The sequence below is a fragment of the Ambystoma mexicanum genome, chromosome 14 (assembly GCF_040938575.1).
Source record: "Ambystoma mexicanum isolate Mex_15411 chromosome 14, UKY_AmexF1_1, whole genome shotgun sequence".
Taxonomy (NCBI): domain Eukaryota; kingdom Metazoa; phylum Chordata; class Amphibia; order Caudata; family Ambystomatidae; genus Ambystoma; species Ambystoma mexicanum.
This window is the reverse complement of record NC_090940.1, coordinates 603,402,088-603,426,721: the sequence shown is the minus strand read 5'-3', so window position 1 is coordinate 603,426,721 and position 24,634 is coordinate 603,402,088. Positions and strand designations below refer to the sequence as shown.

General features: G+C 46.0%; 1 protein-coding gene across 1 annotated transcript in view; it reads right to left on the bottom strand.

The window, feature by feature from the left end:
- The window catches only part of LOC138527005 (alpha-1-antitrypsin-like), a 70,406-nt gene that overhangs the window by 30,326 nt on the left and 15,446 nt on the right, over positions 1-24,634 (bottom strand). The window contains exons 3-4 of the mRNA XM_069637986.1: positions 12,794-13,479; positions 3,548-3,818 (exon numbers count right to left, since the gene is read on the bottom strand). Coding sequence (XP_069494087.1) covers positions 3,548-3,818; positions 12,794-13,457 — 935 coding nt within the window. The 5' untranslated portion in view covers positions 13,458-13,479. The remainder of the gene's footprint in view (positions 1-3,547; positions 3,819-12,793; positions 13,480-24,634) is intronic.

Genomic DNA, 24,634 nt, shown 5'->3' with positions numbered 1-24,634 from the left:
GCTGTGAGCTGCAAGTTAAGACAGCCTCCCTGATGACGTGTATTGGCACAGAAACCGGTCGGAGGAGAACACCTGTGGCTGAGAAGGTTTACTGTGCAGGGAACTGGAGTGCGCCCCTCTCCTCTTTTTTTCACCACATTTGTAAGTTTTCTGAAGGGTGGAATCTTCAGAAATCTAATAGGGTGCTGCACCGGGGTAATTTATGCCCAACTTTGGAGTGCCTCACTGTAGGCTACTCCCCCCCTTTCCCCACTGTGGGATTGGGTGTGAGTCTTTTCCTTGCAAACCTGATGACTACAGCTACCAGAAGTCCTTGCAGCAGAATCCTCACTAAGTGGTAACACCTGCACTTGCTGTGAGCTGCAAGTTAAGACAGCCTCCCTGATGACGTGTATTGGCACAGAAACCGGTCGGAGGAGAACACCTGTGGCTGAGAAGGTTTACTGTGCAGGGAACTGGAGTGCGCCCCTCTCCTCTTTTTTTCACCACATTTGTAAGTTTTCTGAAGGGTGGAATCTTCAGAAATCTAATAGGGTGCTGCACCGGGGTAATTTATGCCCAACTTTGGAGTGCCTCACTGTAGGCTACTCCCCCCCTTTCCCCACTGTGGGATTGGGTGTGAGTCTTTTCCTTGCAAACCTGATGACTACAGCTACCAGAAGTCCTTGCAGCAGAATCCTCACTAAGTGGTAACACCTGCACTTGCTGTGAGCTGCAAGTTAAGACAGCCTCCCTGATGACGTGTATTGGCACAGAAACCGGTCGGAGGAGAACACCTGTGGCTGAGAAGGTTTACTGTGCAGGGAACTGGAGTGCGCCCCTCTCCTCTTTTTTTCACCACATTTGTAAGTTTTCTGAAGGGTGGAATCTTCAGAAATCTAATAGGGTGCTGCACCGGGGTAATTTATGCCCAACTTTGGAGTGCCTCACTGTAGGCTACTCCCCCCCTTTCCCCACTGTGGGATTGGGTGTGAGTCTTTTCCTTGCAAACCTGATGACTACAGCTACCAGAAGTCCTTGCAGCAGAATCCTCACTAAGTGGTAACACCTGCACTTGCTGTGAGCTGCAAGTTAAGACAGCCTCCCTGATGACGTGTATTGGCACAGAAACCGGTCGGAGGAGAACACCTGTGGCTGAGAAGGTTTACTGTGCAGGGAACTGGAGTGCGCCCCTCTCCTCTTTTTTTCACCACATTTGTAAGTTTTCTGAAGGGTGGAATCTTCAGAAATCTAATAGGGTGCTGCACCGGGGTAATTTATGCCCAACTTTGGAGTGCCTCACTGTAGGCTACTCCCCCCCTTTCCCCACTGTGGGATTGGGTGTGAGTCTTTTCCTTGCAAACCTGATGACTACAGCTACCAGAAGTCCTTGCAGCAGAATCCTCACTAAGTGGTAACACCTGCACTTGCTGTGAGCTGCAAGTTAAGACAGCCTCCCTGATGACGTGTATTGGCACAGAAACCGGTCGGAGGAGAACACCTGTGGCTGAGAAGGTTTACTGTGCAGGGAACTGGAGTGCGCCCCTCTCCTCTTTTTTTCACCACATTTGTAAGTTTTCTGAAGGGTGGAATCTTCAGAAATCTAATAGGGTGCTGCACCGGGGTAATTTATGCCCAACTTTGGAGTGCCTCACTGTAGGCTACTCCCCCCCTTTCCCCACTGTGGGATTGGGTGTGAGTCTTTTCCTTGCAAACCTGATGACTACAGCTACCAGAAGTCCTTGCAGCAGAATCCTCACTAAGTGGTAACACCTGCACTTGCTGTGAGCTGCAAGTTAAGACAGCCTCCCTGATGACGTGTATTGGCACAGAAACCGGTCGGAGGAGAACACCTGTGGCTGAGAAGGTTTACTGTGCAGGGAACTGGAGTGCGCCCCTCTCCTCTTTTTTTCACTATATATATATATATATATATATAATACTGTATCTGTTCTGTGGTTGGAGAGAGACTCTGGTTAGTTCCACTTCAAGGAGTTGTGTAGCCTCTCTCCCAGCAGCCGTTGTGAAAATAAACTTGGTTTAATGACAACGTGCATCGCGCTTTATTTTAAGAAGTAGGATGTTTTGGAGTGCAGAGATATGAGGTCAACCCTTAAACCTGTCACCCGCAGATCACACGCACATTTCTGAAAAGGGTTATCAGCCCTCAAAGCTAACCTACCAACATTCACAATGTATACCAGTCTCTTATTTGGGATCTTGAAGAATACGTACAAATTTCTGATGGGCACCTATGGGCAAGAGCCCCTCCATGATCCTCGAGAATGAAACTGAAAGCGCATTATGGGTCGGCGGGTCAACCAAGATGTTGTCTGTCTGTACCTTCTTTCCATTGAAAGTTGTATATCACCTTCTTGAGACTCCTTCTATTTGAAAATGTAAGGCTAGTCTGGGAACGTAGCGTGGGAACGGGCGCCTAACCTTCCCAAGGGAAAAACTCAACTCAAGGTGTACTCAGTCACATTCCACATCATATTCCAGAAAGTCATTATTCATAATAAATCTACGGTTTCTCAAGTCATGGATTTGGGGCCAATGGCGAGTGGTCTTTAATTCCATCCAGGTCCTCCTTTCATTTATCTTAAGGGATTCCTGCATGCAGTAATCATCATAACTGCATGCATGAATCTCAGGGTCCTGGCATAAGAAAGGGTTTAGCACCCTCAGAGTGCATGCAATATTTCCAAAGAGTTAAACATTTATGGGTTGACCATTTATTTTAAACAAAATTAATTTCCATCCATTTTTGAGGATATAAATGTTTTGGGTAGGGTCTTGGCTGACACCATGATTTTACCATGTGAAATAATGAACAGAAGGGGCAGCAGCAACCTTTTTTTGTATTGAAAAGAGAGTGACAGACAAGATGGGAAGCTGAGGTGGCACCTTTTTCACCAGTGGTGGGCAGTCTCCGGTGGAATTGTGTTCCTTAAATTGAAGGGAAGCATCAGCACATGACTTCACTTTCCAAATATGAAGGAAGATCTTTAGGCTACATTATGAAAAGTGTGCGGATCCACACAGTGATTATACATGTTTAAATGTTTTGCTTATTATAGCATACATGTACCATGTGATCGTATTGTGAATAACGTCAATCCACTGAATTATTGTCAGCATTCTTAAGTCCCAGTACCGCAAAATGCATCATACCAAGATATGCTTCCTTCATTTTTAAGTCCACTTGTGTGTCTTTCAGTAAATTCTCAGTTTAGCACATGTTGGTAATTAGACTCCCTTGCTCCCTGTTAGCTTGCAGATGACATGAAGACATATTTTCAGACTGTGGACAATCACCTACACAGTAAACCCTTACATCCATGAAAGGGATGCATGACTTAATTTGAGTTTATCTACATGTCATTAGTATCATTTACACAGCATTTATCCTGAGGATAATGTTGATGCGATCTCTTGGGTTCTGGACTGATTCTGCCATCGGGAAAGAAAATAAAGGGTGCCTGGCAAGGTCCTGATATGCCCAGGTGGGTACATATATTGATAACACAAATAATCAGGATGCGAGATCCTCTGCCATCGACATTACCTCTCTTTTGATTGTTTCTTCCATCTTGTGAAGGTTTCCTCTGACAATGCATCCTCCACCACTTTCATTTTGCCAGGTTGGGGCAAAACAATCATCATGGACGCATCTCCCATGTACGGCAGTTGGATCACACTGCATGGCAGCACCGTATCAAATAATACTTGGTGCACTTTAGTTTGGGTCATCATGGGAACCCTGACCGTGGTGCCATCATCCTGAGTGAAATTCTGGGTTGTGGTGGACCTTGATTGGAAGGGACGCTGCCATTTCCCTAAAAAGACAAAAGTTAAATATGACGGGAGATTTGTAAATTCAATGGTATACCTGTTCTGATATAGAAGCCATATATTTTATTGGTCTCCACCTGGATCATCAGGATCTTTGTGCCAGAGCTTCTTTGGCCCATCACAGACATGATAGACATTAGTCATTTCTGATGATGGCTATGTCCTCTGACACAGTTGGGTTATCTGGATAGCATTGCTAAATGAGACATGAATTGTTTTGGACTGCTATCACATGAAAAATGAATTGAGTCTCAAAGGTATAAGCATCTATTAGTTTCCAGTATGAATCCCTTTTCGTGGGGCAGGCAAAGCCATGGACTGCTGCAATGGAATTCAATATGTATGTGCAACCTAGCAGTGTGTTATCAAAGTGCTATTTTTATGGCACATGGGCTTATAAGGACTGCTATGATGGGTGTAAGGGTGCAGAAGTAAGACTCTGACAGAGAGGGGTCATAGTGTTTGCTATAATCGTTTATTCAAAGGTAAAAAGGAAAGGAACACCCTATCTCATCCTAACTCTAAGAGAGGGTTCCCTGCCTCAACTGAAATAACTAGCGTCAGAATGTCCAAAGCAAAAGTCTCAATGTCCAGTGTCAAAATCCTAACTCTGTCCCTTACACAGTAAAGTAACTAAATAAAGGAGATGTCTTCTTGGGCCAGAGGAATGACTCCCTTCCCGTAGACAAAAAGGCAGTTCTTGTCTTGGAAAGACTTTCTCAATGTGGTTTCAGCCAGTCATTAGCTTTGGGGGAAGTGTCTCGCTTTCCCCAGCCTTCCTTAGGCTTACAACATAGTTCCTTGGGGTCCCAGATCGTGTTTGGCAGCTTTGGCTTCCTCTCACCAGACACTGCACTGAAGAAGAACGGCCTGGATGCTCTCTCAAAGCTGTAGTGGGTCCCTAACCCTGGTGTGCAGTTCTGGTTAACCTCTACCAGATATTGCGACATAGACGTGTTGCCTGGATGCACTTTCCAAGCTGTAGTGGGTCACTGACCCTGGTGTGCAGACCTGGTTGCCTGTCACCAGGTACTGCGACGAAGAAGAATTGCTCAGATGCACTTCCCTAAGATGTAGTAGGTCCTTGAGCCTTTTGTGCAGACCTGGTTACCTCTCACCAGATACTGCAGTGAAAAAGATGAGTTTGGATGCCTCTCCAAACTATTGTGGGTCCCCGGATCTGGTTGGCAGACCTGGTTCACTAACCTGCCAGATCTTTCCTTCTTTTATGTTAGACAGTCTTGCCTTTCATGTAGTCTTTCTCTTGGGTCCCAGACCCTTGTTAAATTATTGCCTTCACTTTTCTTTGATTCAAGCAGTCTCGGTTCCCAGACATGGTAGGTACAGCCAGACCCAGCCTTTTCTGGGTCTGCTCTCTTGGACCTCCCAGCAAGCGCCTGCCATCCCAAACCTCTCTCTGGGGCTCACCAGCATTTTCTTGGCAGCGTCTGATCTCCTTTTCTCTTGGTTGGGTGCTGCTACTGTTCTCGTGGCTCGGCTCAGCATGATACTCGGGCAGCAGCCCTCTGGCGTTCCCGCTTCCCTCACCAGTGGGAAGTGCTCCATCCATCTTCTCGTCTCGGAGTCCCCACCACGGAGCTCTCACAAACACATTTACCAGTGAGTTACCGTCCTGTCCTTCTCTGCTTCTCCTGTTTTGGTCCGCCTGGAGATTGCTGAAGCTCCAGGTCTTCACTAATCCCATAGGGGGTTTCCCTCCCTATGAGATCCACGTGCTCAGTGCCACCCCCACGGCCAAACCTTTCAAGATCTGCAAGGAGCTGGCCAATCCTGCTCCAGTCTCCACCTCTCCTGTTCCCTCCCAGACACTTTGTACAGCTCTGGCATCTCATTTCACCACCAGAACTCAGGACATCCTGTTCACTCTCTCCTCTTTCTCTACCTGCTCTCCCTCTCCCTCTATCATTCCAGGCCCCTCTCTGTCCGTATCTCCTCTTGCTTTCTCCTGCTTCTCACTGTTCACTCCCGCTGAGGTTTCTAGATAAATCCAGTCTATGAAAGTCTTGTCAAAGCAGGTGCTCCCATGCTCTTGCAGAACCATCAAGGACCACATTGACACCCTTGCTCCAGCCTGGCTGATTTCTGCGATCACTCTTTTGCCACGGGAACCTTCCCATCCCCCCCCTTAAGCACTCCCTTGTGCACCCCCTCCTTAAGGAGCACTCTGCCGATCCTTCCTCTCCAGCAAACTATCGCCCGATCTCCATCACTCCTTTCCTGTGCAAACTCCTGGAAAAGCTGGCCATCTCCCAGCTTAATCTACATACTGAATCTGTTGGTTGTCTCCATGACCACCAGTCTGGCTTCAGAGCTGCCAGAAGCAAGGAAACTGCTCTCCTGAACACCCGTGAAGCTCTCTAATCTAGACTCTAACCTTCCTTCTGTCCTCATTCTCCTCTCTGCTTTGGACACGGTCAACCACGCCATCCTGTTCAATCATCTCCATGACAACTTGGGTATCTCTGGTCAGACCCTTGCCTAGTTAACCTCCTTTCTCTCAGATCGACCCTTGCAGGTCCAACTTGGGTCTTTCCTCACTTCTATCTCTCTCTCTCTCTCTCTCTACATGTGGTGTCCCTCAAGGGTCTAACCTCTCTCCCTGGCTCTTTAACCTCTACCTGGCACCTCTGGCCCACCACATCTCTACCTTCTGTTCTAACTTTCAGTGTTATGCAAATGACACCCAGCTCCCCTTCAGGCTCCCCTTAGCCTCCTCTGCTCCTCCTCTCATACCTGACTGTCTGTCCGCAATTCAGAAATGGTGTGCTTCCAGTGATGTCTGCCTTAATGCCAGTAAGACCAAGATCCTACTCATTGGGACACCTCTCCCGCCTTCCCTCTCTCACTCTGGCCGCCCACCCTGGGCCCTCTACCTGCACCTTCCTATGAGGCTAAGAACGTTGGTGTCATCTTCGACTCCACCCTCTCCTTCTCTCCCCACTTCTCTGACATCTCTAAGAAGTCACACTATTAGCTGCACCTCCTCAGAGGTATTCTTCCTTTTCTCACTTTCCCCCAGTAGCGCACCGACTCCAGAGCCTTGGTGCTCTCTAGGCTGGACTACTGCAACAGCCTCTTTCTAAATCCGCCTGCCTCTAGTCTTTGCCCTTTACAACTAATCCAGAACAGGACTGCAAGACTTATCCTTGGCCTCAAGCCCCGTGATCGTATCACTCCAGCTCTGAAATCTCTTCACTGACTCCCTGTGGCTGCAAGGATCAAGTTCAAGACCCTCTGCATCGTCCACAATGCTTTCTTGGGCAGGGTACCACACTACATCCATCTTTCTCTTCCTAAGCATCTACCTTCTCGAGCCCTATGGTCATCCACCTGCAACTCTCTGAGGGTCAGATGCTTCTCCAGGAAGAGAGTGGGGGGTAGATCTCTGTCCTCGGCTGGGTTCTCCCTCTGGAACAGCCTCCCTGCTTCTTTCAAACTTGAGCAGGACCACCTAAGTTTCAGGAATCATCTCAAGACCTTCCTTTTCGCTTCTGTTTTCTCTCTCCCACTCCATTGCTGATGACCCTGTCAGCTGCACTTACTGGTTACCTGACCACCCACTGAACTTATGGGACCAGTTGACCTTGCACTGCCTCCGGGCCTCCCAACCACTGTATCTTCAACCCTACAGTCCCCTGACTGCCTGCACTTATCAGCCACCTCCCTGGCAGCACTAATGAGTTCCTTTGCACTCTCCCCTCTCCCTCCTCCGCCCCGGCACTTGCACCATCTGAATGACACAAGGCCTAGTAAGATTGTTGTTTTGTACCCCTTCTCTTCCCTTCCTTGTCTTGTCGCTCCTAGAAACACTTGTGTACAGGCGTGTTATAAATGACTTATCATATCATATAACCTTGGGTAGCGGCTTCACCTCCCTGGCCTCATCGAAAGGGCATCCACCCCCCACCCCAGGGAAAAAGTGACGACATCTATAGATTTATGGAATTTAATCTTGAATTCATTAGCAGTGTAATAGGGTGCTTTATCGATGTGCTATCAATGAGTTTCATGGGATGTGGACTACTATGAACTGCTAGATGGAACTGAGTCTTGAATTCATGAGCAGACTTGTAGAGTGCCATCAATTGGTTTTCATGGGGTTGTTGGAATATTACAAGCACAGGGGTGAAGGCGTGTTCCCAAAGTTACATAGTATTGAAGGTTTTTTTTACAAAGAAAAGGTAACAATTAAGAGTAACTTGAAACATAGTAAAGTTCATATAGTTATTAAATCAGGCAAATGGTCATCAACCTTTGCCCCTCTAGAAGTTTTGGGCTGCAACTCCGAGAAGCTTTAGCCAGCAAATTTAAAGATATGTAATCTTGGGAGTTGTTGCAAAGATCTAAAGAGCCAAAGGTTGCAGAAACCTAGATTAGGGTTACGTTGAGGTAAGTGCCACATCAGAGCTCCCAAAGCAGGATGGTGCGATGGGTAGTGTTGTCAAGCTCTGATCTGGTACAGGCGAGCTGAATTGGTGGCACCTTGTTGTGATCATCAGTCTGAGTGAACTGGGACTCTTTCCATGTTGCAGTACCAAGCTTTGCTGTTGCCAAGAAACCTGTTTGGATTCATGATTTCTCCCTGGCTACGTGTGTTATGATATGATATGATAGGTTATTTATAACGCGCTTAATACCCAGAGGTTTCTAAGTGCGGACCCGGGGATCGAAACTGTGGAGCTTTGTGTCGTCTTGCTTTCAAGGTGAGCACGTTGCCCCTGAGCTATCCTCCAGAGACTGTTGCCAATTCTCTCTCAAAACAAAACACCAGTCACTAGTAGTGTGCTACCTTTTGTTTTCTACCCACTTTTGCAAAGGACACCACACTCGTATCCCCCTTTTTAATATGGCCACAAATATTTACCGTCCTTTTTTGTTACTACTGGTGTATTTATTGAGCATAGAATTTAGCTCCAGGAAGCAGCAGTGCTTTACAATCATAGGGGGAAGAACACGGTGTGGGAAGCAGAGAAACCCGGAAGTGGGGAGCTAACAACAGGGGGGTTTCCCCATGTAATATATTCTTTCTGGACAGTTTTCCTATCAATGACTCATTGGGCTACACCATTAGTCTTTTTGACATACACGGTAAAAGTTTGAAGCAGGTTTTTGCATCAGCTTTTCCATACCAAAGGATTTTATAGTTTTTGGCAGGTGGAGCTGGGAAATAGAAATGGTTACCTTTCTGCCTGACTACCCACTCTGCCTGCCGAAAAGTAATGCATAAACCGCAGCATCTGATTTAGGTGTAGGCTGTAAGGCATATTATTCCTACCAAATCCACCAGCTTTCTAGGGCCTCATCCTCATGAATGCTATTACTGCCGTATTTACCACTCCGCGCAATCTCGAGATGGGCAGAAAGTGGGAGCTTTACCTCCAGCTTTTTGCTGGAGGTAAAAAACACCCCTTTCCCCCCGTTTTCAGCGCTATTAGCGCAGCGCTAATTGCACCAAGCAACCACCATTGGGTGGTGCCAATGGGAATGGAGATTTACCTCCCCACCGCAACTCATCCAGCACGCATTGCGCCGGACCGAGTTGTTGTAGCGCTAATAACGTTGGGCGGTATCCCAGCGCAATTACTGGCCAACTCAGGATGAGGCCGTAGTAACTTATTTCCATAGAAAACCATTGTAAACGTTTCCCACCTTGTGGACGTGGTGGGGGGGCATTTACATTTATTCACAACATGCTGGGCAAAGAATGTGGGTGCACACTCGTCCACGTGTCTGGGGATGCTGTTGGTACTCTTGTTCAGAGGAGAATTGCCTAGCATTTCGGTGCTGGACTGCCCCAGGGCAGGACAAATACTGATATATTTGGAATATTTCTTCTCTGTGAGAGATAGTGAGCTAAAGACTCTGGGTAAGTCTCTTCTAACCAGGACTAATGTCTTCCAGGGACTTCCAGGACCCCCTTGTTAATTTGTATATTCAAGTAACTTTGGGTCTCACCCTAAGTTACTAGGGGAATCCAGACGTGGACCCCTTGCTCACTACTCTGAGAGAGGCAAAGCTGCTCCCTACTAATGAGGTCCTACCAGACCAAAACACGTGTCTGGGGATGCTGTTGGTACGCTTGTTCAGAGGAGAATTGCTTAGCATTTCAGTGCTGGAATGCCCCAAGGCAGGACAAAGACTGATATGTTTGGGATATTTCTTCTCTGTGAGAGATAGTGAGCTAAAGACTCTGGATAAGTCTCATGTAAATGCAAGTAACTTTCGGTCTCACTCTAAGTTACTAGGGGAATCCAGACGTGGACCCCTTGCTCACTACTCTTAGAGAGGCACAGCTCCTCCCTACTGATGAGGTCCAACCAGACCGAAACACATGTCTGGGGATGCTGTTGGTACTCTTGTTCAGAGGAGAATTGCCTAGCATTTCGGTGCTGGACTGCCTCAGGGCAGGACAAAGACTGATATGTTTGGAATATTTCTTCTCTGTGAGAGATAGTGAGCTAAAGACTCTGGGTAAGTCTCTCGTAACCAGGACTGATGTCTGGCAGAGGGACACCCAGAACCCCCCCTTGTTAATTTGCACACTCGTCCCTCCAGATCCTCATGCATCTTTTGCACGTCATAGTGCAAACTACAGCGCGTACATGTGCACAGATTAGCATGTCCCTGTCTGCAATGAGCGCCTTTATCAAAATGGCCTCTGTAGTGTCTTCACTGACGTTTAAATTGTTACATTCTGTGTGATGTAATGTAATAAGCAATGTGTATTCTTTCATTCTGGAGCATGCCCTGTTCTATACGCTGTGGACCGTGCACCTTGCTTTTGATGTCCTAGGCTCGCCCTCTCTATTGTTCAGCTTTAAAAAATATATATTTTTACTCGTCAAAAGTAAGTCGCAGGAGACTCATCAAATGGTACATATCAACATGAACTTCTGAACAATTAATGCATTTTAGCAAATGAATAATCTGATTTATCAGGTCACCAAGATCTCACCAATAATAAACATAAAAGAAAGGAAAAATAGAGGAAAAAAGGAGACATGGAGAAAAAAAACATATTACATGTACCGCACAGTTATCAACATTGGTTACATAGAGAAAACATTAACCATATGTTTCAAGAAATGATCCCCAAATATCTGTACATTTCTTGGTGTTCCCAGGCTGCTTGTAAATTGCCCTCTCATAGGTGGATATGGTTAAAAATGCATCCACCCAGTCATCAATACAAAATGAGGTCACTGACTTCCATGCCCTTAGGATAATTTTCTTTGCCACCATACAAGGACGTCGGCACCCATGTTCTCTTGGCACCTGCTGTAATAGCGGGCAAAGCCCATGGCAGTGATGTAAAGCCACGACTAAAAAGTACAATTAATAATAATAATTTAATTCCAAGAAAAATGTAGTTTAAGATTTTTAAAAAAAAGAGAAAAACGAAGTTGTGATTCTTATTCATCAAGTATATTCATATATGGTTTAAAAGGCGGGACGATTAGTTGACTTGGTTTCAACATAACTTGGAATTGAAACATCTTGGGCCTCATTACGACCCTGGCGGTAGGGGGTTAACGGGGCCGGAAGAGCTGCCGGCTCCTTTAACCCGCTACCGCCTCATTACGAGGTCTGCTCTTGGGACCCGCTACGGATGCCTGGTAAAAACAGGCAACCTTAGCGGGTCCCGCGAGCAGTCCAGGATGCTAAAAACGGGCTGGTCATTAACATCATTCCCATTCCCATTGAGCCCTATGGGGGCTGAAATGGAAATGGGGATAGTACCGGGTCCGGGTTCCTTGAATGGGGAAATACCGGGCCCTCCAAGGTCGGAATGGCCGGGTATTTCCCCATTCAGGGAACCCGGACCCAGGACCCGGAATGGGGGTAGCCATGCCGCAAAAAGCGGCATGGGTACCTCCAGGGTCGTAATGAGGCCCCTTGTGTTGTTCTTTAGTATTAAGACTCGTGTTCTCTGAGTGAAGTAGCTCTCCTGAAGAATAACCTCCCATAGAACCCAATCGAGGCCAATGAGCGTAAATCTTACCTTTTCCTGCAAATGGAAGGACTAGGTAGGATAGCAGGGAAAGGCACTTTTCTACTTTGTGCTACTATAATGCTCATGTGATGCCAATTAAAGTTCCCTAGAGGCACTACTGCGCTGAGCGGGTAATACTGGCAAAATCCCCCCGCGGAGTCCTGTGGGACTCTATGGAATGGGGATTTACCGCCGGCGCTTGCCCTCTTAATATGCCAGTAATACTGGCATGTCAGGCGCCGGTAACGTTATTACCGTTTGCCGGTATCCTGGTGGTAACACTGCCAGGATACTGGCAAACTCGGAATGACCCCCTATGTCTCTAAATTGGGGCATTGCTTAATCCGTGCAACGAAATGTACAGAACTGACAAACAGAATACCGGCAAACAATAGTAACGTTACCGGCCGTAAATCTCCATTCCATAGAGCCCCATTGGACTGCATGGGGGTATTTTGCAGGTATTACCGGGAACTGTATTACCATGCCGGTAATACCGGCTTTTTTTGCCAGTAGGCGTTGAATTTACCTCCAGCTCTTTGCTGGAGGTAAATACTCCAGATCTACTAGCAAACTTTGCCAGTCCGGTAAAAGTGCCGGTAAACGTTATTACCAGCACTTTATTACCAGACCGGCAAATTTGTAATGACCCCAAATATCTTACAGAAGTGGCGTAAATGCCCGGACTATGCGCGCAAATGCTTCAGCTCTCTCTGACACCGCCCCATATGAGTGATATTGCTAGTGTATACATTTGCTATCCTGATAAATGTACACGTTGTACTCATTTACTTTTAACGTGATTGGTCCACCATAGGGGTTGCCGGCTCATTTTATAAATCTGTCCAGTTCACAAAAGCCACATTTCAATGCACAGTTCACCGGTAGACCTTAAAACAATAGAACCAGCGCGTGTGTTCCAATAAAACATCTTTTTATACCTACCCTTGAACAAGATGTAGTTAACAAGGCCAATTTGTGTGTCCTTATTCAAGTCCTTGATCAAGTCCACAATCTTCCCTTCTGTCTTTTTCTCCACGTAGTCGTTGATCTGCTTTTTGGCTTCCTCAGGGCTACTGAAGTTGGAAGCGCATACCTCGGCATGGTAATGCTTTATGGCCTCGTCTTTGAATTGTTGATGCACTTGGAGGTGTTTGTCCAGGAAGATGGCATTGCCTATGTTCACCGTCAGTTCACTCTTCTTCTTGGCCAGAGTATCGAGCAGGTTTTCAAAGCCTTTGTGTACCTCCTCTTCCTTGTCATCCGTGAGGTTGAAGGACAGCCCTTTCATGATCTGCTGGCGGGTGGTTGTCTTGGCTCCCAGGGCCAACATGGCAAAGGAATGGCCGATACTGGCCGGAGAGAAGTAGATGTTCTTGGAAGGGCTTTCTGAAGCACAATGCCGGTAAAGGTTGAAGGCAAAATTCATGTTTGCCGATACAATATGGGGGCATGTCATGTTGCCAGCATGGTCCTCTTTATGTGCTGGCTCCGGCTTATGCACATGATGCTCGACATGATGCTCGACATGGTGGTCGACATGGTGGTCGACATGATCGCCACATGCCACTGCTATTAAGGCACACGCAAAGAAGAGGAGGGCACCCATGTCTTCTCTGCTACAGAAAAACCTGCAAAATATTAAAGACTTCAGGGAACATTTCTCACTGTGCATTTTCTTAAACAAATAATCTGCTCTGTAAGCATTAATAATACCAACAGCTTGTGTGTTGAAAATGGAACATCCTGATGTAAGCAGTTTGCACATTGGGGACATTACTACTGTTGTGAGTACTGTTCTAGGTTTGGCCTGGCTAGTGATCTTTCTTGTTTCTAGCTCTGATTGTGACCTTTTCACAATTGACCTAATTTAATTTAATTATAATCCAAAACCAACCCAATACATATGTAAAATAACTAAAATAATATAAAGGTCAATTGTGCAGAAGCTCAATTAGGACCACTATAATTAGGTCAATTAGGACAAAAGGTCAATTTTGGGTAATACCCTTATTTTACCAGGGGACATATCATAATATATAATAGACATTTTGGTTCCATATCTTAAAATTGCTGCAAAAATGGCTGTGTTTACAAAGTATTGCAGCAAAAATACTGTGGTTTTGCCGCCACAATCATGTAAAGGATGCGCGGGACACCCCCGCAACCCCTGGACCCATTATACCATTTAAGAGGTGCGCGGGACACCCCCGCAACCCCTGGACTCATTATACCATTTAAGAGGTGCGCGAGACACCCCCGCAACCCCTGGACCCATTATACCATTTAAGAGGTGCGGGGGACACCCTCGCAACCCCTGCTCCCCTTAAATGGTATAATGGGGTACACCTTTACCGGGTCAAACCACGGCATTTTTGCCCCAATTTGTTTTACCAGCAACATTTTTGCCGCGATTTTATTACCTGATACCGACTTTTTAACATATAGTCACAAGTATTATAAAGGGCACCCATAGTAAACATAATCACATCATCCCCCCTGCCCTATTTATACTATAAAAAAACAAAAATGGTTGTTATTGTGTCATAATATATAATACTGGGGAAGCGGGGGAGGGGAGGGGGTCCCAGGGGTGACAGTGTTACAATGGAAGTTCAGGCCAATGTTATTTAAACTTGAGGCTGTTTTACAGAAGGATACGTCTTCATTCCTTGGGTTCCAGTAAGTAGTTACTTAAGCTACGTGTAAACACAGAGACCCCGCTGGACCTTCCACTCCTGAGATCAGCAGCTTCCATTTCACACTCAACATTCCTGTGTCCTGCCCATGGAGGCACAGCATGCCGTCACCAGTCCACTTATGTGCCTCCATGGCTTCTCCTTATGTGGCTCTCCAAATGTTCTGGACTTCAATTCCCACAAGCCTGTCTTGGAAACAGTGAAGGGAGTTGTAGTCCAAAACATCTGGGATCCCATGCTCTAAGCCTAAGGCAACAATACACAACACAGAGCCCATTCAGGGACTTGGGGTTGCCATGGTTCTGCAGACACTACCGCTGTCAATGCCCCTGTTGCCCCTCACGCTGCATCTGCAACTCCTGGTCACAGAGGCAGTATCAGTGGGCACTGGCCCCTTCACTTACAGTTCATACCCCATGCCTTTACGTAACCCCATACACGCCTCCTCCCTTTTTCTCCTTGTCAATTGTAAAGCTACACTTTTTTATCAGCATAGTGGTGGTTTCACCAGTAATAACCAAGCTGGTCCAAATGTCTAGCAAAGCGAGATCAGCAAGAATAATCTTAACATGGACTAGCCAAGGAAGACTTTCCCCACCTTCAGATGTTAAAATATCCACCTTAGAATCCCTGTATGTTCCCAGGTCCAGCAGTTCCCCATAGCCTGGCCAGTACAAGACTGGTCTTAAGTTAATCTCATCTTCAATAGGTTGCAAATCAACCTCAAGCCTTAACTGGGCATTAGGGGGGCCCCGTGGTAATGCAAGTAGGTTTTTCAAAAATGTATTTTGAACAAGTTGATTCATTTGGGTGTTTGTGTATCCCTCGATATATCTGCACCATAAAGGGCGGTAACTCTGGCCTGCAACTCACATATTTCAAAGGCTGGGGATACTGTTCCTTTGCCATGTTTTACAAAGAAACTTCTTGTGCCACCACTACATTTAACCACATTGGTGCAAGATTTTTCAATCTAGGATGTCCAGATTTTTCAATCTGGCATGTCCAGACACCAATTTCAGTAAACCGTCTGCCAAGTTAATTATACATATCTACTTGCTGGAATCTATTTTTATTAAACTAATTTTATTCGAAATTTCCAACAAGGAAATGAGAATACAATAATTTAACTCATCAATCAAAACATAACACTTCTAAATTTAACAACGATTATACCCCAAACTTCCCTCCACCCCCCCCAATTAAACCATCCACAGAAAAGCCCAAATTTATCATCAAAATAAAGTAGGGAGGAGAAGGGACTAGAGGAGAAAAAAAGAAAAAGAACTCAACCTTTATATAAGTATAATGCATCAAAATTAGGTATAATCAAATTCAGCAAACATATATACATACATAATTATAATCATGAATATACTAAGAATTGAAAATGTACTTATCTTCCAGCATCTTCTCTTTAAGCTAACTCAATCCAGCTCCAAATGTAAAAAATCACTCCAAATTTTCCGAACAACTGCTTCCTTGAACATTGTAAAACTGGTGTTAAAGATACAGGAAAAGGAAGCAGTTTTACTTGCTCGAATCTAGAGTCGCCTGCCATAATATGCAGCTATCTCCTCTATGAAAGTCCAGGGCATAAGGCTAATATCTTCATCTTTCCAGCAGTAAGTCTAAGTCCTAACTCATTGCATTTAGACAAAAAACACCTTAGAGTCTGACTGGGGTAGTAGAGAGGAGAAATGTGCCACTTGCATAAAAGAGAGCAGGGGAAATGTTTGCCCCCATTTTTGGGGACCCAAACAAGGAATCAGCAGGTCCTCCATCACTACGTTTATATAAATACAAAACAGAAGCGGAGCGAGGACATAGCTTTGTCTAACACCCCTATCAACCCCAAATGGTGAAGTGACTTTCCCCGCCAGTCCAAAGCAGACAACCGCCTGATTGTTGTGATATAAAGACTGGACCGCTTGAACCCGGTGTCTAGACATATTGCTGCTTTGTAAAACCTTCCAGAGAGATTCCCGAGGCACACCATCGAACGTTGTCTTTAAGTCCACAAAGATAGCGTAAAGTTTCATTTTCTTGAGGATGGTGCGTTTCTCTGCCAGGAGGAATACACAAAACTCCTTGGTCTACAGTGCTCTTCCCAGCCTGTATCCCTAATATAACCTTTGCAAAAATGTTGCCAGAGCTGCCAAGAAGCGAAATTGGCCTGTAATTCCCAGGATTGCCTCTTTCTCCCTACTTATACATGGGGACAATCTCAGCTTTACACCGTGAAGCGTGGACTGCATTCTCTTTATTCGTTCTTGATTAGCTGTGGGTTTATTTGCAAATGGGGTTCAATGTATGTGTATAGTTACAGCCCTGATTTGAGAAAGGCTCAGCCAATCCGAAACACGTGTAATCATGAAGAGGGCGTCTTAAATCTGATTGAGCATAAATGAAAGCACAATAATACTTAATGGCGCAGAGTCCGGGAGTCTTTTTCTTCAATGTTAAGCATCATATGACGGTTTAGGCTTCATACTGTCACATTCCAGTGAACTGCGACACTGTATTTATTTGGCGTTTCAAATAACCCAATGCAAAGGAGTTAACTAAGGATTGAAAGGAGTCTCCTGGCGGATCAACTTTCTATAAAGCCATATCTCGGACTGCATTCTCTTTAATGTCTGCTTTGAGGAGACGGAGAAGCACCGGAGACCAGACATTCAATTCCTCTTTAAAGAGTTCAATAGCCATTCGGTCCAGGCCCAGGGCATTCCTGCTCTTCTGTGATTTAATGGTCTTTTGCACTTCTGAGAGATTTAAGGAGAAAATAACTTCTTCTTCTGAGGGCGACCCAGGCCCAAACGGGCAGGTTGGAAGCAGACTAGATCGGTGCTCGGAAGAAGAACTGTAGCGTTCAGCAAAATGCCTGATACCAAGTATCAGAGTTAATACTGCATTGCATAGCATTGTTGCCACTACACTCCTTGCCAGCCACGAACTTCCAACACTTGACGGAATCACGACTAGCTGTCCCCTCTTTTAGCTTGTTCCATTTCAGAATTAGGAGGGAATCCTTCTTGTTTTTTATGAAAGCTTTGTATCGTTTCCTCTCAAGTTGGAGTATGTTCCTATACACCGTAGTTCAGTTTGCAGACAGAATTTCACCCTCGATTTAGTGGCTCTGCACTCGCTATCATACCACCCTTCCCTGGTCATTGCTCTCTTTTTAACCACCTTCATTGAACAGGTAACGTATGGCTGTATAGAGGCCAATAACATTTTGAATTCATTGAGGGCCACAGAATGAACACAGTCTTGGTATGCGCTCCATGTGTTTGAGGGCCGTTTCATATAGCCCGGCCTTTGTGATGGGATCCTGCAATTTCTTCCTCTTAATACGTTTGCAAGCATGCCAAACTTGGACAATTCGGATCACAGATTGTTCACTCAACGGGTGACTTTGAGTGATAGATTTAAGATTGAGAGTAAGACTCAAAGGTTTGTGTTCGCTCTCACATCGATTTCCACCTCAAACTGCTCAACTTGGCCCCAATCTCTAGCCTGAGACAGGATATAATCAATACGAGAGGCACAATTTACTCCAGTAAAGGACTTACTAGCTGGTTGATCACCTGGAAGCAATTCAAGATCATAGAGTAATCGGATAGTCTCCAGGGCGGATGAGTTATTTTGGGTGGGTCAGTGAAGAGTGTTAGAATCTGCCAGGCCTCATCCTGATCCTGCCATAAACCAGTCATATCTCTAAGTGGTTTGTGCTGGAGATTAAAATCCCCTGCGTCCGCAATATGCACTTTCTTCTTGGCTAGACATTCCCTTTCCTTAATTAGCTGTTTAATTTTCACAATTAGCAGAGGCTATTGTAAACAATGAACACAAGATAAATGTGTTAAAAAGTGTAAATCACACAACCCTGTCGTGTACAGAGATGTTCTAGTTTAACAACACATCGACCCATTTAATTAAACTTCCAAATGGTCGACCACGGGGGCCTTTGATTGCAGAAATAGTGAAAGACTGGTAACCTTGAATTTCAATCTTCTCCTGGGCCCTTGTTTCTTGAAAAAATATTAGATTATGGCCCTGTATGACTTTTCACCAATTAGGATCAATCAGGTGTCATGGGACCGCTTTCACCATTAACGGCCAGTCAATCCACCCCCTCAAGCCATTACACAAATTGACCGAATTTCAACCTGGCAATCATGGGAATAGGGTATGTGGACTGTTATATTGTGCACCTGTGACAGATCTTAAAAAACACAGGATTCATCCCTCGGTCTTTGGGGGGTGTTTGGGTCTGTTTCTTTTTAACCATAGCTGACCGGGCTCTAATAATGATCGTTGAGACAGCTGGTGGATAGGTACGATAGTCATTCGCCAGTAGGCCCTCAGCCAAGTGCTTACTATTAAAATAAACTGGAATACAATCATCAGGGCCGCCAGGCATTTCCCTTTTTGTACATCGAACTATGGAAGCCAGCGGTGGAAAAGGGTGCGGGTTTTGGCGTCCCACAGGGGTGTTCGCGGACAGTAGGAGCCCTCCAAAGCTGTTGGGCGTGCCTTGCCCTGAACACGAAGTCCGAATTCCGAGGGCGCTAAGCTGGATTGAATGGCATTGTAACCGCTTTGTGAGTATCTAAGTGCCCATGTACATTTATTTGAGGATATTCTGGGCATTCTCCTGACCTATTGCTTTAATGACTCACGGAACACTGGCAATCTACCATTCTGGAAAACTGTGATTGAGAAGGCGGCTGTATTTAGGTTGGGGACCTGGTCGAAGACCCAAGACATTAACCTAAAAGTTTTACCTTGGGGAACACAACTTTTAAACATTTTTAAAGGAAACATTTCTTTAATGCGTTCTATCGGTGTTCCCAGATTTGAACCTTTGTTTTTTGCTCAAACTGCTGTACTTAATTGACCTGGGCTCGGCTCCCATTCACCTTGTGATTGCTATGGACTATTACACTTCGAAAGCACTTTATATCAGTTTCATTTGAACCTGTTTTTTGTGATACTTGCACTACCGGTAAGCATTTTGTTAAATCAGTATACATAGTTAATGGCCCTCATCAGAAGGTTGGCGGAATGGGTTTACCGGCAAAGGTGCCGGTGCCGGTAAACCCCTCCTGCCCTACCACAAGGTCTCCTCGCAGGACCCGCAATGGGCGCCTGGAAAAACCAGGTGTCCATACCGGGTCCCGCGAGGACACCAGGGAGCCAACAGCGGGCCCGTCATTAACGGGCCCGTTGTTAGCTCCATCCCCATTCCCATTGAGCCCTATGGGGGCTCGAATGGGAATGGGGATGGACCGGGTCCAGGTTCCTCGGACGGGGAATTACCGGGTCCACCAATGTTGCGATGGCCTGTGAATTCCTCATTCGAGGAACCCAGGCCCGGATTGCGGTAAGGAGGCAACCATGCCGCTAAAAGCAGCACGGTTACCTCCAACCTCCTGATGAGGGCCAATGTGTCTTAAGTAATTATATATAGTCTTGCTCTTCGTTTTTAACATGTCTAAGCGGAAGGCTGCTAGCCCACCGCTTAACCATGCAGCAGGCAAAAGAGCCTTGAAGTTTGTGGATCGAACTGACGAGGAAAATGTGACGATTAATGAAATTGCTCCGTTATTGCAGGCTATTAATTCCAAGGGGCATCGTTTTAATGGTAAGGCGATCACTAACCTTAGAAAGGGGAGGGCGGGGGGAGTCGCAAGACGAACCAAACCGGCCCTAATTGTAGCGTGGTTGTTGGTGACAAACTGGCTTCCCTGCCACAAAAGGAAGTGGGTGCCCCTTCAGGCGCAAGATTGACAAATCCTCCTCTTCGTAAATTTAGTATAGAGGAGCGGCGTAACAAAGCCAAGACCAATTTAGGAACACCTACAATTAGTATGCTTGTTCTTTTGGAAGAAGGGAATATCCTACCTGTTTATGAGGTCCACAATCATCCTATTCAGCAAGATGAGAAACCCTTCAATGTCCCTTTCGAAGATAACTATTTATTAAGAACTGTTTCATCACAGGGAGGTGAGGATGGAGCGAAGATGGGGAGGGGAGTGTGCTCGAGCTTGCTACCACTCCAAGCATAACTTATCCCCCTGACCTCCCCTCCAGTAATAGGATTGATATCTTTTTTACATTTTTTTGTATTTACATTTTTATTCTAAGAAAAACATCAAATTATTAACCAACACAGTACAGAAAAATATCCAACCCACCCGCTTCTTCACAAGATTAGTGTACAAACAAAACTCAATAATATCTTAATTGGTGACAATTTAAATTTGAGCATAACTTCCATTTATAACTCCAAAAATCTCTCCAAAATATCATCATACAGGTTGCCTTTCTTATTCCTGTACATTATCACCCTCTCCATTACAGACATTTGCCTTAAGTCCTCCAGCCATATTAGAGGAAGAATAGGTCTGATTTCTTGAGAGATCAAGGGACTGCACATAAGGAGATCCCTGTACCATGGCCGTACGATCCTCAATCACATTAGACCGCAGACTTGATTGCATCGATAAAAGGGTGGACAGCTGTGGGGGCTGCAAATTGATTTCTTTGATGGCGGCATCATTGCAGAAAGAAAATGAGGAATTGAGAATTGAACTGAGAAGGCATACTAAGGTAGTGGTGGGGTTGGTCCCACAAGAGCAGATTGTCCAGGAACAAGTTGTGAAAAAGGTAGCGATATGTCAAGACTTGTGGATCGCGTAGTGTAAGTATACCTCCGTCCCTAAGCATCCAACAGCGAGATACAAAAAACTTGCTGTTCGATCATTTGTTTGATTATTAGGGCCACAGGTGGCAGAACAGGAACACCGGGTCCTCTGAGTGGCTGCAAAGGAATGGGCAGGTTAGGTGATGTATTCAACAAACCACGTGTAGTGAAATGACAACAGATGACAATAAGGGTACCTACCAGGAGGTGGAACGAGGACCGCAGCCTGGGAGGAAGAATCAACAGAAGCAGGGAAGCACAGGGTGGTGTCCCTATTCCCTAAGTGAGCTATGCTGCAGCAGCAGGAGTAACCCTGGAGACAAGGGCAGACGAGCTGAAGCTCATCGGAAGCACCTGCAGGACAGGAGGGGTCAATGAGACTTGAAAGGGCGGAAAACTGAGTCGAAGGATGGTCTTCACAGTTTCCAAGAACAAGAATCAGAAGTGGTAAATCCTGGTCAAAAGTACAATAACGGGTAATCCGGAGGCAGTCAGTTATCCAAGTCCGAGGTCAAAGTTTGTAGAAATCAGGAGTTGTAGCAACACAGCAGAAAAAGGGCAAGGCAGAAGGCAATCTGGGAAAACGTTGTCTGAGGTCAAGAAGCAGAATCACAATATCCAGTATCCAAACACGAAACGCCAAACGCTGAGTGGAACTACAGCTCAGAAGCAAAGGTACAGCGCGAATAGCCGTGGTTTTATGGTGTTACTATGGATACCGGATCACGTGAACTTGACGCCTGTATCACGTCACAGGCCTCACACTTCGTCATCATCGAGGCGTGACTAGGAGACGGGCGTTAGGAAGTCCGGGATGTCGTGTCATGAGATCTTCACCTTTGTACCACCAGCCTCATTCCGCGTTGTGTTGCCATAGAGATGCGTGTTGTTGGTGGTCGTGTGGTTAAGCGCCATGGTAGCTGCCAAGGGTGAAGTGGGCGATAATGTCCCGCCCGACGTTTTGGATGCATAGCTTTTCGTGAGCAGTAACCCTTTCTCTGCAATGTCGGTTGGGTAGACCCCTGATGCTGCAGCAAGCTATCGTGGGGCTTAAGCATGGGAGATGCCAAGCGCCTGGAGTGAAAACCTGAGGGATCCTGGGACTGTGAGTGCAGGGACTGTGAATGCATGACACGATACCTGAGAATGGTCCTGAGTTTGGTAGGGGGGGCCAGGGGACGTCGACTAAGAGTTATCGCAGTAACAAGATGGGGCCCAACCATGGGGTCATTGAAGTTCAAACAATCCATTTTTCATGATCTCTTGGGCGGGGCTATGAAACAAAATCGACTACAGATAGGCCCTTGGACATTCGCCCAAGCCAAGTCATATCATTAGTGGCAGTGTAATGCCTGATTGCTTCTTTTTGATTAATGTACCTAAACCCCAGGACTTAAACCATGGGAATGGGGATAGCTTAATTAATAAAGTTAACCATTGGTTGAGGCTAAATAGGGGATGCTTATCAGTCATTCGAAATGATATTGCATCCTGCGTGAGAATGGCAGGTCCACAAGGTGAGAACTTAATTAAAGTCCGAATGAAAGATTCCATGGTAGTCCATGATGTATTGGCAATGGAACAGCAGTCCCTTCCATCATGTGGTTTAACCACCAGAATCAAAATGTTGCCACCTTGGGGGCTCCACAAGGCTATGGGGGGAGTTTGGACGATACCACCTGGATGGGAGACAGTGGTTCATTTTACCAAATCTCCGCCTGCTGTCACTTGGGCCCGTTGAGTGGGAGGTATCTACCTCAGCATGTCCCGGTCAAACCAATAGAACAGGCTGTTACTTGAGCATGTGTCTTTGGTTATGAAAGCTCGAAACCCCCCTTGGAGGGGCAATCTAGGCCCCAGAGCAGTCTTCCAGGAATTCTGCCGACTGATGGGTCGGGCACCCCGACCTGGGCATGCTCCCGGCACCGTTAGCAAGGGTACTCGAGACTACAGGTTTAGGTGTGGGGGAAAATGGTAAGCACCTATGTATGTCCTGGAAGCCCTGACCATCAAAGGCCTGGCGTATGTATTGTATCCTGGAATATTGCTGGTGTGAATAAGTATATGACTACTAATGATTGATTGACCTTTATTCTGGGACTTGGGATCATCAGCTTGCAGGACACTTGGGCAATTTAGGGACTCTCTTGCAAGGGTACGCTGCCTTTGTAATTCCTGCGCAGAAAGGGAATAAAGGCCATCTAAGTGGAGGGCTGCTGACTTGGGTGGACGTGGCATTGCCCACATCGATACAGGTGATGGAGAATGACTCCCCAGATATATTGGAACTGCACTGGAAACTTGGGGACGATTCAAAGATCGTCGTCGTAAACCTTTATAACAGGGGCTTTCCTGGAGCAGGGACTGAGCTCATGTCTAAAGTCACTAAGCGCATTCACTTGTGGTGAATCTGCTCATTTGGCTCCCTGAGGATTTTAGTCATGGGCGACTTGAACGTCCCGAATGAGCCCCTGGAGTGTATGAGTGACATCCTCAATGAGGTAGAAAGTCACTGTGATATAGGCAGTCTTAATTCCACGAAATCAAAGAAGCAGTACAGGAATGCCAAGGGTGTGGCTACCCTCTTGTTTTCAGCCAATCTTAGGGCTTGCAATGGGCGGTTCCCTGGGGATAACCCAGCGATGCACACCTTCGAAAATGAGCAGGCCCAAAGCAGAATAGAGTATATTCTGATACATTTTGAGGAATCGCACCTTGCAAAAACTTCAGTGCTCAGCACAGAGTGGAAAGCGATCTCCATCCCTTGGTTCTAGAAGTAAAGGGATCCCTTATGGGCAAGCTAGATGCTGGAGAAACTTCGAATAGGGAGGCAGGCGCCCCACTGGTGTTTAGTGGCCATGCTAGATGTAACATTAAATGGGGAAACCTTGATTTGTCCAATACTTTGCCCCTGGCATATCAGGAAGTTGTTCCATTGTTAGAGGAGTTTGCCCTTAGGAATTTACAGAATCCTGCTTCCGTAATTAACTTACACAAAAGGTTGACCGGTGGGCTGAGCTGAATGCTGTATTGATACACAACACAGTACCAGAATCATGGACCCAGGCCCAGATAGTGCCAATTCACAAAAACAGGGCAAGAGAATTCCCTACCAACTACTGACCATTATCACTGTTCGATGCGTAGGCGGGAGGGGCAAAATATACGCAAGAGCCATACTGTAACACCTCAAAGCCTGGATTGCAGATAATATTATTAATCATCGTCAAGCAGGATTCTGTGGTGGGTTGAGCACCGTCAACCAGAGTTTACGCTTAAGACTGGTCTGCAACAAGTATGGTGTCCTCAGGAAAATGAGGGTCTATTGACCTCCGTAGACCTGTACAGTGCCTAGATCATGCCTTTGAGAGGTCC